The sequence below is a fragment of the Melanostigma gelatinosum genome (assembly GCF_949748355.1).
Source record: "Melanostigma gelatinosum genome assembly, chromosome: 6".
NCBI lineage: Eukaryota > Metazoa > Chordata > Actinopteri > Perciformes > Zoarcidae > Melanostigma > Melanostigma gelatinosum.
In genome coordinates, this window is record NC_136639.1 from 27,824,254 (window position 1) to 27,839,945 (window position 15,692).

At 45.6% G+C, this 15,692-nt stretch overlaps 3 protein-coding genes across 5 annotated transcripts in view; 2 read left to right on the forward strand and 1 right to left on the reverse strand.

Annotated features, from left to right (window-relative positions):
• Positions 1-249: 249 nt before the first annotated feature.
• dph7 (diphthamide biosynthesis 7) lies at positions 250-10,121 on the forward strand. 3 transcript variants are annotated; one of them, XM_079269739.1, is made up of 11 exons: positions 250-271; positions 1,430-1,508; positions 1,845-2,017; positions 5,470-5,603; positions 5,684-5,771; positions 6,589-6,683; positions 6,988-7,148; positions 8,029-8,101; positions 8,178-8,243; positions 8,367-8,539; positions 9,260-10,121. In XM_079269739.1, exons 3-11 carry the CDS (start codon positions 1,886-1,888, stop codon positions 9,667-9,669), a joined length of 1,332 nt encoding a protein of 443 aa, XP_079125865.1. In that variant the 5' UTR covers positions 250-271; positions 1,430-1,508; positions 1,845-1,885; the 3' UTR covers positions 9,670-10,121. The 3 variants fall into 3 exon arrangements, with proteins under 3 accessions (XP_079125865.1, XP_079125867.1, XP_079125866.1); XM_079269741.1 differs by having other exon boundaries at positions 6,991-7,148; XM_079269740.1 differs by lacking the exons at positions 250-271; positions 1,430-1,508 and having other exon boundaries at positions 1,750-2,017.
• Positions 10,122-10,306: 185 nt separating this feature from the next.
• mrpl41 (mitochondrial ribosomal protein L41) lies at positions 10,307-12,226 on the reverse strand. Its single transcript, XM_079269742.1, has 2 exons — positions 11,615-12,226; positions 10,307-11,087 (listed from the first exon to the last, which is right to left on the reverse strand). The coding sequence occupies exon 2, from the start codon at positions 11,061-11,063 to the stop codon at positions 10,656-10,658; it is 408 nt and encodes a 135-aa protein (XP_079125868.1). The 5' UTR covers positions 11,064-11,087; positions 11,615-12,226; the 3' UTR covers positions 10,307-10,655.
• Positions 12,227-14,195: 1,969 nt separating this feature from the next.
• The window catches only part of pnpla7b (patatin-like phospholipase domain containing 7b), a 96,746-nt gene continuing 95,249 nt past the window's right edge, over positions 14,196-15,692 (forward strand). The window contains exons 1-3 of the mRNA XM_079269821.1: positions 14,196-14,254; positions 15,062-15,102; positions 15,618-15,692. Of these exons, the coding sequence (XP_079125947.1) occupies positions 14,236-14,254; positions 15,062-15,102; positions 15,618-15,692 (135 nt within the window). The 5' untranslated portion in view covers positions 14,196-14,235. The remainder of the gene's footprint in view (positions 14,255-15,061; positions 15,103-15,617) is intronic.

Below are 15,692 nucleotides of genomic sequence, written 5' to 3' on the forward strand. Positions count from 1 at the left end.
CAATGGCAAGTGTCTATCATATAATAACATTGATGATGACAGCAGTGACTTAGGCTTTAGCAGCTGTTTCACTGAGGTCTTGTATTTCATTTTTTCCATTAATGCAATACCAAAGGTTGGCCAGCAGATGCCGGTATTTTGATATCTAATGATTCAAAACTATTGCAGCACATTTTGCTTGAAATTGGAGCAGTGCCCCGTTTCCTGAGTCCCTATTTACACACCTGCAAGATATAAAACCTACAACAACATCACCAGAGCAAGATTCCAGGTGTGTGCCTGTCCTCTTCCTTTTCAGATCAACTTCCGATTTGCATTCGCACTCTTTGCAGCTTTATCAGCTTTATTGGTCATGTAGAGTCGGCATACACGGAATTTGACTCCGGTTGTTCGTTGCTCTCTGTAGAATTTACAAATAAACAGGACACAAATTTAAATATATAAAAACATAAAAAACGAGGAGTGGAACAGCTTGTGTCCAGGGTGTGAGGGGTCTGCAGTGATCTTTCCAGCCCGTTTCCTGACTCTGGATGTGGATAAGTCCAGGATGGAGGGCAGGCTGGAACCAATGATCCTCTCTGCAGACCTGACAATGTGCGGATGGATTTGTATTTGACAGTGATTATGTGTGTATGTTAAAAAACAGAATAGACTGGAAGACTGCAGTGTAGAACTGGATGAGCAGCTCCTCGTGCAGGGTGAACTTCCTGAGCTGGCAATATGACAATATTCAAAACTTTCACCCATATACAACTATGTAGTTACACATTTTAGCCACTTCAAGGCAGTTTACACTCTTGATTGTAAATACATTTGCAAAGACAATTGCTCCTTGGGGACTAATAAAGGTCAACCTTTGGTAAATAGACCAATATGTTGTTACACACTGAGGCCAGAGTATATCCATGACGATAACCACCATTCTCATACATCCCATCAAATTTACCGTGAGTCAAGGCAGTGGCATGAGCAATATTGTTAAAACACAAAATACCTGTCGACTGATTCCATAAATTACCACTAGAAAGTCGTATTATGGTGTGGCGGACGTGACCAACATCATTATAATACATTACCACAACAGTTCCGGTAAATCCCTTCAGAATAAAACAAGCAAAAGTTGACAAAGGTGGATTGGTAGTTTGATGGTGCCATTTGTAATGGATTTTATTTCACGATGCAGGGGTTCGTGATAGCTAAAGGAGTATAATATGAATCCATGTAGTACCTTTGTTGTGATACCTGTAACCACAATCATTATTTTAGCTGTCTCTGTAGCCGTAACAACAATGGGGAGTCGGTATTCAACACTACGTTATCGATCCAAGCACATGATGAACCATACACTGTATGTGTGTTAAACTGGCGAGCCGATTCCCCCTTTGTCAGTCACATGCTCTAGTTTCCGATTTATTTTGCTGTTTTGCAGTGGTCCCTGAATGCACCCTTTCGACGAGCGGTGACGTAACGACGCAGACACTGGTCGAGTCGGGACGTCTGGCGCCCATGTGAGTTTTGTTGACAATGATTTGTTCTGTGGATATTCCGTGTTAAAACATATATTAGCAGAACTCTGGCCCTGTTATTCACTCGTTGACTATCAGTTCACTATCTGTAGAGTCTAACTGTTCACAGTTTGGTCTCCGTGAGACTGCAGTAAGTTGTAGCTTGCCAGCTAACTGCCAAAGAGATTATTTAGTTAGCTCAGATAGCCTACTGGAAGTTAGCTACATTTAGATGGTATTACTTAAAGTCCAACGTACGAAGTACTTAATATACTTGAGTCTATAAATTGAGTTTACTTTTGATATCCTGGCGTAACGGGACATCATTTTGCTTTTTAGTTATTGCACCAGTACAGTAACGTAATGCAAAGCAGACGGTCATGGCTTGGAAGTCAAAGACCCGCAATCTACAGGTGGTGGACACGGAGCTGAGTGCTGACACGGTGGAGTGGTGTCCTGTTGCATCGAGCCACGACATCCTGGCCTGCGGGACATATCAGCTACAAAAAGGGGTGAGATTACATCCGAACAGTCCCGGTGCATTCCATTACCTGTTGTATGAACAGAACCCCAACAACACTTCTATGCTGTCTGACCTATTTTCATCCATTGTGTATTCATCAGTAGTGCCAAGTGTTCCCTGTCTGTAAACACAGTATGACATCAAGCCTTATTATAGTGCTACTGTCCACAGGGACACATTGCTTCCACAGTACAGTGTCATTGATTCTGCTCTTATGGACCACACTGGATTACTCTGACTAGAACTAACAGTAACATGACATGCTTTACTTTACTTTCATCGGCAACGGCCAGGATGAGGCTGCTGGATTACCAATGGACTGCCCAGAGGCCCTGTAATCTCCTGGTGCACCCTGTAATCTCCTGGTGCACCCTGTAATCTCCTGGTGCACCCTGTAATCTCCTGGTGCACCCTGTAATCTCCTGGTGCACCTTGTCATCTCCTGGTGCACCTTGTAATCTCCAGGTGCACCCTGTACTCTCCAGGTGCACCCTGTACTCTCCAGGTGCACCCTGTAATCTCCTGGTGCACCCTGTAATCTCCTGGTGCACCCTGTAATCTCCTGGTGCACCTTGTCATCTCCTGGTGCACCCTGTAATCTCCAGGTGCACCTTGTAATCTCCTGGTGCACCCTGTAATCTCCTGGTGCACCCTGTAATCTCCTGGTGCACCTTGTCATCTCCTGGTGCACCTTGTCATCTCCTGGTGCACCCTGTAATCTCCAGGTGCACCCTGTAATCTCCTGGTGCACCTTGTAATCTCCTGGTGCACCCTGTACTCTCCAGGTGCACCTTGTAATCTCCTGGTGCACCCTGTACTCTCCAGGTGCACCTTGTAATCTCCTGGTGCACCCTGTAATCTCCTGGTGCACCCTGTAATCTCCTGGTGCACCCTGTACTCTCCAGGTGCACCTTGTAATCTCCAGGTGCACCCTGTAATCTCCTGGTGCACCCTGTAATCTCCTGGTGCACCCTGTAATCTCCTGGTGCACCCTGTACTCTCCAGGTGCACCTTGTAATCTCCTGGTGCACCCTGTACTCTCCTGGTGCACCTTGTAATCTCCTGGTGCACCCTGTAATCTCCTGGTGCACCTTGTCATCTCCTGGTGCACCTTGTCATCTACTGGTGCACCCTGTAATCTCCAGGTGCACCTTGTAATCTCCTGGTGCACCCTGTACTCTCCAGGTGCACCTTGTAATCTCCAGGTGCACCCTGTAATCTCCAGGTGCACCCTGTAATCTCCAGGTGCACCCTGTAATCTCCTGGTGCACCCTGTAATCTCCTGGTGCACCCTGTACTCTCCAGGTGCACCTTGTAATCTCCTGGTGCACCCTGTAATCTCCTGGTGCACCCTGTAATCTCCTGGTGCACCCTGTACTCTCCAGGTGCACCTTGTAATCTCCAGGTGCACCCTGTAATCTCCTGGTGCACCCTGTACTCTCCAGGTGCACCTTGTAATCTCCTGGTGCACCCTGTAATCTCCTGGTGCACCCTGTAATCTCCTGGTGCACCTTGTCATCTCCTGGTGCACCTTGTCATCTCCTGGTGCACCCTGTAATCTCCAGGTGCACCTTGTAATCTCCTGGTGCACCCTGTAATCTCCTGGTGCACCCTGTAATCTCCTGGTGCACCCTGTAATCTCCTGGTGCACCTTGTCATCTCCTGGTGCACCTTGTCATCTCCTGGTGCACCCTGTAATCTCCAGGTGCACCCTGTAATCTCCAGGTGCACCTTGTAATCTCCTGGTGCACCCTGTAATCTCCTGGTGCACCCTGTACTCTCCAGGTGCACCTTGTAATCTCCTGGTGCACCCTGTAATCTCCTGGTGCACCCTGTAATCTCCTGGTGCACCCTGTACTCTCCAGGTGCACCTTGTAATCTCCAGGTGCACCCTGTAATCTCCTGGTGCACCCTGTAATCTCCTGATGCACCCTGTAATCTCCAGGTGCAACCTGTAATCTCCTGGTGCACCTTGTAATCTCCAGGTGCACCCTGTAATCTCCTGGTGCACCCTGTAATCTCCTGGTGCACCCTGTACTCTCCAGGTGCACCCTGTACTCTCCAGGTGCACCTTGTAATCTCCAGGTGCACCCTGTAATCTCCTGGTGCACCCTGTAATCTCCTGGTGCACCCTGTAATCTCCTGGTGCACCCTGTAATCTCCTGGTGCACCCTGTAATCTCCTGGTGAACCCTGTAATCTCCTGGTGCACCCTGTAATCTCCTGGTGCACCCTGTAATCTCCTGGTGCACCCTGTACTCTCCAGGTGCACCCTGTAATCTCTTGGTGCACCCTGTACTCTCCAGGTGCACCCTGTACTCTCCTGGTGCACCCTGTACTCTCCTGGTGCACCCTGTAATCTCCAGGTGCACCCTGTAATCTCCTGGTGCACCCTGTACTCTCCTGGTGCACCCTGTACTCTCCAGGTGCACCCTGTAATCTCCAGGTGCACCCTGTAATCTCCAGGTGCACCCTGTACTCTCCAGGTGCACCCTGTACTCTCCTGGTGCACCCTGTAATCTCCTGGTGCACCCTGTACTCTCCTGGTGCACCCTGTAATCTCCAGGTGCACCCTGTAATCTCCAGGTGCACCCTGTATTCTCCAGGTGCACACTGTAATCTCCAGGTGCACCCTGTACTCTCCAGGTGCACCCTGTGTTAATCGGTTTGTGTTAATCGGTGCTGCTGGAGTACGGAGTTAACGGAGCACAAAAAGCTCCAGTTTAGTCTCATCTGTCCAAAGGACATACTCCCAGAAGCTTTGTGGCTCGTCAATATGCATTTTGGCAAATTCCAGTCTCAAAACTGGAGCTTTGTGGCTCATCAGCTCTGTTTACAGACACAAAAATGAAGCAAACAAGGAAAAGAACACTGTACCTACTGTGAAACATGGAGGAGGCTCGGTTGTGTTCTGGGGCTGCTTTGCTGCATCTGGCACAGAGTGTCTTGATCTGTGCAGGGTACAAGGAAATCTCCAGACTACCAAGGCATTCTGGAGTGAAATGTGCTGCCCAGTGTCAGAAAGCTTGGTCTCAGTCGCAGGTCATGTGTCCTCCAACAGGATAAAGACCCAAAACACAGCTAAAAATACCCAAGAATGCCTAAGAGCAAAACATTGGACTATTCTGAAGTGGCCTTCTATGAGCCCCGATCTAAATCCGATTGAACATCTGTGCAAGGAGCTGAAACATGCAGTCTGGAGGAGGCACCCTTCAAACCTGAGACAGCTGGAGCAGTTTGCTCACGAGGAGTGGGCCACAATATCTGCTGACGGGTGCAGAAGTCTCACTGAGAGTTACAGGAATCGCTTGATTTTGTCCACGCGTGTATGTGATTTAAATGTCTGCAGCAGAAGCGGGTCCATACTGGGGCAGCAGTCTGTCGTGCTCCTGTTGGTGTCTGACTGTTGACTAATGATGTCCCGTTTACCTACTTCCTGAAGGCAGGGGAGGAGGATGCCCCTCCAATCCGGACTGGTCGTTTGTACCTTTTTGAATTTCGGCGGGAGGGATCCATGAGCCCTCCTCTCACTGAGCTACAGCGCATTGACACAGCGGCCATTTTAGATTTAAAATGGTAAGAAATCAGGTTTGACCAGTGTGGCTTTTGATGCAACGCTCTGCTTGCTTCTGGTTGATTCTCCTGCATGTTCTCAGGTGTCATGTGCCACTGTCAGGGGGGGCCGTGCTGGGAATGGCAGCTGCCACTGGAGAGCTGCAGCTGTACACGCTGTCAGACAGTCAGGTGAGAAATGTGGCATCAGAGGAATCACAGCAAGTGAGGTTTTAGGTATATAGTTGATGTTTGTCTACAGAATCAGCACGTAAGGTTTTTGATGGGACACCTCATCGTTGAATATGTCAGCCTCTGAGATCAACACTGGTGGAAGACTGTCTTTTCAACCACAGTAATAAGTCCAAATGTGCCGTTTTCTGATAAGCAAAGAGCATAATTCCAACCAAACTCAGTTATAATACCGATGTAGCATTGTCTGCAGGTGCTTTTTTAAATCCTTTCTCATTTAATTTATTATGCAACTTGTAAAGTACATTAAACTGCCAAAGTGTAGAAAATGTGGTATAAAAATGAATGACATTGTCTTGCATTGCCTTTAAGACATGGCCAAACACCAACTCAGACGCTTGAGTGCCCCTGTGTCTTATATAAACAAACATACCTGGTGGCCAAAAAAGCTGAAACATTTACAATCGCAGTGTAATTGCGGTCCAATACAACAGTGGTGTCGTTTTTAATTGCTATTTTTCAAGCTGTAGACTTTGGTATGTGTGCTGGACTGCATTATGTTCTGAAGACGTTTGTTCTGGATGGACAAAGGCCTCATAACATACTGCTGTCCAATAAAACACTGGACACAGTGTCAACAACACCCAACATGATCAGCTGTCACCGCTGCTGTGCTGTTGCTGCTTCAGTCTGTTTAGAGACGAGGACAAGCCGGAGTGAACCAGACATGCTGAAGCGGCTGATGTAAAATGATGTGTTAGTCTGTTACTATGTATTATAAGACTTGGTGTGATGTGGAAGTGTGTGTATCCAATAGGAAGGAGGCCATAGACTGGAGCCTCTGTGCTGCGTGGAGGTGGGAGCAGAGCGGCTGGCTCTGTCGTTAGACTGGTCCACCGGAAGGATGGACAGGTAACAAACCCGCCGTGGTCCAGAGCCCGAGCCCCTGCACCTCTGCTTCTGGGCAGTTTTCTGTTCAATGACTGACCATCAAAAGCAAATGTTGATTCAGCTTATTACAACTGAGTCAACTTTATTCCTATTTTTATTATTCTTGAGTCATATCTCTGTGACAAAAGACTCTCCGTATGAATGTTACATTGTCAGTAACATTATGTACGCACATAAAGCCCTCGTCTAAATATACCAAATATTAAGCTGCTTTTATGACATGAGTGTGTTGGAGGCTGCTGGTCAGGTCCCCTGTTTGTGTCAGCAGCAGTGATGTGCGGCTGGTGTGCAGTGACTCTGCAGGCTGCGTCAGTGTGCTCTCCCTGGCTGAAGGCGCTCTGACGGCTCTGTCACAGTGGAAGGCCCATGACTTTGAGGCCTGGATCTCAGCCTTCTCCTACTGGGACACACAGCTGGTATACTCTGGTAACATTCACTTCAATCATTAATCTGCCACATTTTTAATAAGCACTCTTTGGAGCCCCAAGCTGACATTTTCTTATGGCCCTCAATTGTTGTTCTTGTGGCTGTCAGCCTGCTTAGATTTGATTAGGATGGGTCTATGTTTGGAATAAAAACAGTAACTGTGTTATGGAGGTGCATAGATACTCCACACCTTAAAGTTAGTGTTGGTAATGTTGGGAAACTAGCAATTCAATTTATTTTGTAGAGCCCAAAATCACAATCTGTACACATATGACATCCCCTGTCCCAGGACCCTCACAACAGCACAGGAAGAACTCCCCCAAAAAACCCTTTAACGGGGAGGAAAGAGGAAGAAACCTGAGCCGGCCCTAACTATAAACCTGAAACTATAAACCTTTTTCAATGAAAGTAGTTAGCCGCACTAGCTCTGAAAGTTGCCAAGTCAGCAACACTGACAGCCTGTCCCTTCACGCTTCCCCCCAAAGCCCCTCCCATTTCTTTGTTTGTCAGCATTCGATTCATTGATCGCTGTCAGGATTGTAAAGAGAATTTCAACAAGTATTACAACAAATATTTTTGAAGTAAATAACCAATCCGAGCTTAAGTAACCAAAATAATAATAATAAATAAAAATAATAATCCTTCTGTATTCATTTCTATGGTTTTGCTTTGCAGCCAATCAGTGCAATCGCTCATCAATGTAATGCATGGTGTGATTAGGCCACTACTGCAGCAGCTACAACCCGTGTGTGTGTGTGTGTGTGTGTGTGTGTGTGTGTGTGTGTGTGTGTGTGTGTGTGTGTGTGTGTGTGTGTGTGTGTGTGTGTGTGTGTGTGTGTGTGTGTGTGTGTGTGTGTGTGTGTGTCATATTCTTCAACAGGTGGTGATGACTGCAAACTGAAAGGCTGGGATCTCAGGGCTGGTCCCTCCTGCCCCACCTTCACCAGTAAAAGGTAGTTTCACCAGCAATCTTTTGGTCTGTCCGTTCAGGCGAAGCACACTGACAAATTGTGGTCTGTTCTCTTGAAGACACTCAATGGGTGTGTGCAGTATACACAGCAACCCCCACCGGGAGCACATCCTGGCTACAGGCAGGTAAATGAATGACCTTTTACTTCCACGTCTTCCTCTGTCGTTGTTCTTCTTGTCTTGAACAATCAGATGGCTCAGTCCTTCAGTCATGTGCCCGTCTTGTGTTCTGGGCTTCTGTGTTTGCAGCTATGATGAGCAGGTTTTGCTGTGGGATGGCAGGAACATGCGACATCCTCTCAGTGAAAGTCCAGTGGGCGGTGGAGTGTGGAGGCTGAAGTGGCATCCGACTGATCAGCACCTGCTGCTGGCAGCCTGCATGCACAATGACTTCCACATCCTCCACTGCCAGCAGGCGCTAGGTGAGTATGGAGGAGGGAACTCCATGAACTCTGTTTTTCCTTTTTATTGTTTGTTCATCATTCAGTTAGTTAACCAAGGTACCAAGTTTTAGTTTGGCCTCCTGATTCATTAAATGTAATGACACCAGGCTCGCCTCATACAGAAAATTAACTGAAATAAAATGAGAGCGACACATTGCTCTGGAACTTGAAAGAGGACACAGGCTTTGTCAGACCAAAAGCAGTTTAGCATTGCAGTCTTCCATCTTCATTGCTGAATACATCGGGATCCAGGATCTGGTAAACATGAGGGAACAGTTCGTCGGCCTGAGGTATTGTTGCATGAATGAAATGTGTCCCGTAAGGACCAGGATGCAGCTGTACAGAAGCTGTGACCCCGGCGTACGTACGGTATGGAGACGCAGATGGTGAGGTGCTCCATTAAACCAGACCGTAGAAATGAAATGCAAGAGGTATCATACATATGATTTATCATAAACATTCAAACCAGCAGTCATATTTGTGCTAGTAAGCCATAACTATAACTTTCAATTGTAAACAATATTAAATCAACTCAAATTCGGCTCAAGTGTATGAAAGGTTTTATAAATCTGAATATTTAGTAATTTGGATCCTATGAACTGTTTAATAAATAAGACCCCAGCCCAATATTAAGGAAGTTATGATTCTGCCCGTAAGAATTATTGTGTGAAACATCAATGTGTTCCTGTCTTTGTCCAGAGGGCGGTGGAGGAGCGTGTCCGGTTCTAGCCTCCTACATCCTGCACAACTCCCTGGCGTACGGAGCCGACTGGTCCCGGCTGTCCCTGGAGGAACCGGCTCCCTGCTCTCCTGTTGCTGCAGAACCAAAGGAAAGCCTCGCAGAGAGTGGAGGTCACTTGAGGATTCAGTATGAATCTCCCACCGCCAGCTTTGACACTTCCCTGGAGGATGATGCAGGACGATACATCCCAGAGGGCATTGCAGCACCCCCTTTCACCCCTACTGCAGGCCCTGCCCCGATGCCTAATGAGGATGCCCATTCACTGTCCTATGTGCTGGCAAGCTGCTCCTTCTATGACCATATGCTGCATGTGTGGCGCTGGGACTGGACTCCAGATCAGGCTCAACTGGAATCAGAGCCATGCTGACCAGGCTGGAGCACTGGCTGCACCGACACGATAGAAATATACCAAGTTCTGCAGAATGTATAGCCCAACAAATAGTCCCCAGACTTATCACAGAATATGCAATTCGGAAAACCTTGTATTTTTTAATTAACGGTTTTCATAAGCTTGTATTCAAACAAATTGCTTACAATCCTCACTGTTTGCCCTGTAGCAGAAAGATCAACACCACCATTTACCCACAAACCTGTTCTTCATTATAGCCGTGTTAAGGACAATTGTTCTCAAAAACAACTTTCTTGACTCCATGCAATGTGTGTGAATTGGTCCTCAAAGGAAATTCTCTTCATTTGCACCCTTCTACCTTAGGACTCCTGGGTTCAGTTCAGCATTGACATGTTGGATGGGTTGATGCGTGATGATTTAGCTCAGATTAGCAGGTTGAAGGCTCCTGAGTAATGAACCTCTTTATATTTATATACCGGTGTGTGTGTGTATATACACCCCATTTTTGCAATTGTAAAGAGTGTACTGCCAGCATATGTGGTGATCTTCAACTCATGATTTTGTAAGTGTTATCACAGTAGTATAACTACATTTAAAATAGCTGGTTACACTTCCTGACCAATAAAGCTACATTATCAAGTTCTAGGTTCACTGTGTCTTAACTTGGAGTCATGTCTATAAAATCAAGGGGCTTTGAGAAAAATGAACTACTATATTGTCTCAGTATAAGAGAATGAAGAATAACTATGACTAGCCTCAGCACAGTGTTATTGTTACCAATACTTTATAACCTTTACAATGACAAATGCACAACTCTACAGCACAGATCATAGACCCGTACCATTTATTTTGCCAGATGATTAAGTAACAGAAAAGTCAATCACTTGTAGGAACAAATATCTTTCTAAATATAACAGTCCCATTTGTGAAGGTATCATCCCCGTTAGTCTGCAGCTTTCAGTCTACACAGCAGTCTTTGCAAATACCTAACACTGAGTCCATCTTCAGCGCACATAGTTCTTGGGATAAAGTTTGAAGAGCTTGCCCTCCTGTTTGGGCTCAAAACCATATTTCTCCAGCTGTCCTTTGCTGAAAGTGCCCTCTTCAAAGTCTTTCTTGATCTGAGGGGCCACAACGTCAGCAAACACACTTTGTGCTGTGAGTGGAGGCTCCGTTCCTCGAGGAGAGCGATACGACACGTAGGGTTTCAGTTTAAAGGCCTCCAAGTTAGGCACCACAAACTCTGGTATCATGGTCCGTATGGACAGAAACTTCCTGCTGGAGAGCCTCAGACCAGTGGGCCTGGCGCCTCTGCCTTTATTATGAGTCCTTGATCCCCGCTTGCTGGTGAACTCAGCCATCCTGTCTGCTCCTCTGACCAGACCCCTCATCAACGTGGATAACACACCCATCGTGCCACAGCGTTCAGAGAAACCCTGTGGAGAATAAATTATGGTTTACACGTGTATTCAAGCGATACGTACAACCCCAAAGAATGCACAGATTCTGCCACCAACACGGTTTTCAGAACTGACGAATGATGTCGCGTTATATCCTCGTATGAACGTGGGAATAAAGTATGGCAGCCAGGGGATCAATCATCTTCTGATACGCGTAACGTTACATCGTCTCCGTTTGTTTGATAACACTACTGAACCGACTACGACTGTTAGCTTTAACGTTACCTGGTATGCACGCATTGTTCGTCATGTAGTAAAATGGGTTCAGGTGATGAAAACCTGCTCAACATTTCTGATTTAGCTAGCAGTTAGCTAGGTAAGAGGACAACTGAAAGCTTTGTTTTAACAGTTAGCTCATTACGTTAGCTAGCTAACGCTGTTATAGCGCATGCTTGCAAGAGAGCTAACATTTGACGTTACTGAAATAGTTGTTACAGCTCAGATGTTATTGTTAAAAATGTCCCATAAGTTCATTCATTGTTACAAAATTGAACTCCTCTCACCTTGAGTTCGCTGTTGGTCGGATGAGAGCAATGTGCCGAGCTGTCCAAGGAAGTGCTCAGTGATTGGCCGAAAGGCAAAACCAACCACCAATCACAATCAGAGACACTGGTACTAAACTGTTACCGATGGACGTGCGTCAAGTTAGCCAGAGCTACGTAGTAGCTAAAATTTCCTCAACAACTTTGTCCTGATGTTTGCCGATGACACTAAGCTCTTTGAAGTCATATCACAGCTACATGACACGCAGCACTGCAGTCTTCAGTGTGATTTGGAGCATCTCCAATCTTGGGCCCAAACAATGTGCATGTTATTTCACGCAGATAAATGCAAAACAATGCACCTCGGGAACACCAACCCACAACTCACATAACGTTACACAATGAGGAACGACGACGGCACAACCCACCAGCTTCAAATCACTTAGGTAAAGTTAGAAAGATATTGACAGATTCGGACTTCCCGGTTCAATAAATCGTTAACGAAACGTTGCTAAAATACAAACGATACCTCCCTATAACCGTAGTGAGGTAGGCAACAAGCTACAACCTCAATTTCATTAAAACGGGCCGTCTTACGGACTCCTCCGAGCTGGACAATCGGCATTGGTCTCAATGAGCGGCTGGCTGCGAGACGAGTGCGCAGGGACCGTCTACAAAGTGCAATGCCGAAAATACTTTCTACAACAATATTCAATGTCTTCACTGTCATGCAATATAATGTAACCAAAATCACTTCACACATCAATGGGCTCCTCTTTGTTGTACTACAAGTGTTATTTTGAAAAAATATGATTTTTATACATTTTTGTGGATATTTATGAAAAATAATAATCAATAGCTTTACTGTTGAAAAGTGTAGCATGACCAAAATCACTTCACACATCAATGGGCTCCTTCCTGTTGTACTACAAGTGTTATTTTGAAAAAATATGATTTTTATACATTTCTGTGAATATTTATGAAAAATAATAATCAATAGCTTTACTGTCGAAAAGTGTAGCATGACCAAAATCACTTCACACACCAATGGGCTCCTCTTTGTTGCACTACAAGTGTACAAGTGTTGCTCATTCATGTGTTGGTCTATAAATGACGCACTACGGGCTTCATATCTGGTTACAGAATAGCGAGAAAGGGGCTACCGCACACAATCGCCGAAGACGTGAGCTCGCCAGCTGCCAGAGAGATGGTGGAATGTATGATTGGGGAGAAAGAAGCAAAAAAGTTGGACATGATCCCGGTGTCCAACAACACTGTGTCGCACCGCATCGATGCTTTGTCCGAAGACATCCTGGCTTCATTAGTCGCTCATTAATTGTAAATGAAATGTGATAATCTGCCTCTGAGCCTGTGCGTGTGTGCTCGCATCTGTATTGCTCTTTAAAAGTGACGCCTTGTGTCACTGAAAGTTATTGAAACTTTGTTGCAGTGTTTCAGGGCGTTTTCACACCTTCAGTTTGTTTGCTTTGTTCTGATTCAGGGATTAATATGATACAATGTTGCACTTGCCCCTTTGTTCGGTTTGTGTTCATACTGCAACATTTAACAGCGGACTAAATATTGTAAACAAACGCCACGCGCGAGCAAACTCTCATTGGTCAGATTTCTATGCGGCTATAAATAGGCTCTGTTGCTTTTTTATTTATTTTTATTCAGAGGGGGGTGCGCGAACCCGGTCGGGATGTAGAAGGGGGTGCGCGGCCTAAAAGGTTTGGGAACCGCTGCTCTAGTAGAACACCACCAGTATGGAACAGCCTGAGTCAAGCAACAGTTCGTGCCTCCTCAGTCAAGGCATTTAAGACCAGCCTAGGGTGAGAATGGCAACAGCATCAAAGCCAACACCAACACATATGTTCCTACTAATTCACCGTCCAGTGCGACGTTCTTCACCAACATATCTAACAAACCTTGAGACTCAACTATTTACGGATGAGGATCAAGCCATCACCTTGGTTTAGGGTCTCAATACTCTTAAAGGGTACCTAATGACCTTTACTACGACTAAAGACAAAATACATGCTCAAAAGGCACAATTAGTATGCGCAAAGCAAGTTTCTATCTAGTTCTGTGTTAGTGTTGAGCGGAACTAGAGCTATACTGTGTACCGCCGAAGAGTAACATCTAGCTATTGAATTGCACCTTACATCCTCTAAACACAGTCCAGATGGGAGTACAGACGGGAGGCTGAACGGATGGTCCTCTGGTGTGGTCAGAACAACCTTTTTCTGCTGCCCTTTTTGATTCTTTATACATCTATGTTTCTTGTTTATTGTAAATGTGTGTTTGTACATTGAGAGCGGAGTGGAAACCGGAGACAAATTCTATGTATGCGTAAGCACACATGGCCAATAAAGCCGATTCTGATTCTGATTCTGATGCCTTCATCACGTCTGGGTCATCTAGATGTTCGTCAATACGGATTTTACTTTGAAAGCCATTACCGGATATTGAGACTGTTTCACCGCACAGGCTTGACACTGTTCTCAGGCATGTAGCATTAGACACAAACTTTGATACAAGAAAGGTACGTGGGGAGTGTTTGGTAAACGTCAGTTATATCGCTGAAGCTTCATTTGTTCATTTGTCAATGCATACTCAGTTTCGCTCGCATTGTTGCGGACATGTGTGTGAGAATGAACGGTAACGTTACGTTAGCTATAACAAAGTTCAATTTATGTTAACTAAGTGTGGAATTGCATGTTGGCTCTCTTCGTACTGTTAACGTGTAAGCTATCAGTAAATATCAAACTGTAGAAGTGTGAGTTATTTTGCTTTATCACTACGTCAAGCAGGAATATGCTCCGTGTTGTCGCCAAACTCTGTAAATATGTGGCTCTGGTGCTCTCCTGCAAACGCACTCACGTCGACCAAAATAGGATAAGACTGTTAGTAAAACACACTTTTCAATCCGGCATTTATAATCTACAAAGCACGAACAACAACATCCTCCATATTTGATGGAGTGTGGCTCAAGAAGACAGACCCAGGACACGCGCGAAGTCAACAAGTGTCTGGTAAACAAACTAAACATGACAGCCGACATCTTTCCTCGGGCCCTGAACGGACGTGCAGCGTTTTGCAGGCTTGTGTGGCTGCCTGTCGGTGGGTTCAGCAGCGGGTGAGTGCAGCCAGTGTCTGGTTACAGCATTGAGCTTCAGCATTGAGCTTGTGCCCTCTGTCTCTGGAGCGGAGCAGCTGATCTTTACCCCAGATTCTCTGTGGCGGGCAGATGGGTGCAGCAATGCACGAGGGTCTAGGGTTCGAGTCCTGGGCTATTTTGATCTCAAAGCTTCATCAAAATATAATTCCATAATAGCAACAAATCATATTCTTAAGTTCATTAAGCACATTCACTTCCCTCGTGAAATGAATGAAAGTCTGAAGTTTAAATTCTTTCATTTCACTGTTCTAGATTGTGTTGTTTTACGGCATTATCTGTTTTGACAGAAATGGAAGACGATGGTGAAGAGAAGAGCTGCAGTACACCGGTATGTTGTTCCTATTCATTGCACTTCTTTGGCCTGATGTTGAGATCAATGTCCCAGGAAAAGCACAGGCCAGGCACAGATACTCTCGTTGTTTAGCCGTTGTTTGTTTGTTGTTGTTTCATATCTCTTTGTGGTTATTTTGGTCTTTTTTTGTCTGGTTGTTTTGACCCTTTTTTCATTTTGCATCTCTTAGTATTTGTTTTGTGTATCTTTGTTTGTTTTCCTTCTTTTCTTAGTCGTTTTGAGTCTCTTCATAACTTTTATAGTTCTTATATATAATTATATCTCTTTGCGGTCATTTTGAGTCTTTCTGAGTGACATCGTGTAGGTGAAGGCCAGGGGGCCCCTGACACTTTGGGCCCCTGGGCCTGTGCCTGACAGACCCAATATTCCATCCATGCATGTCTTTGTCCTCAGCGAGACATGTAGGAAAACGATTTTAACAGTTTTTACGACTGCTCCGATGTCCAGTTGATTTAGTTCTCTCAGTGTTGTTCCTGTTCTTGATGTTTCAGAGCTTGCTTCCACTCGGCACTGAGATCGGGGCCATGATGACGCAGCTCATGGAGGAGAGGACAGAGGCCAACATG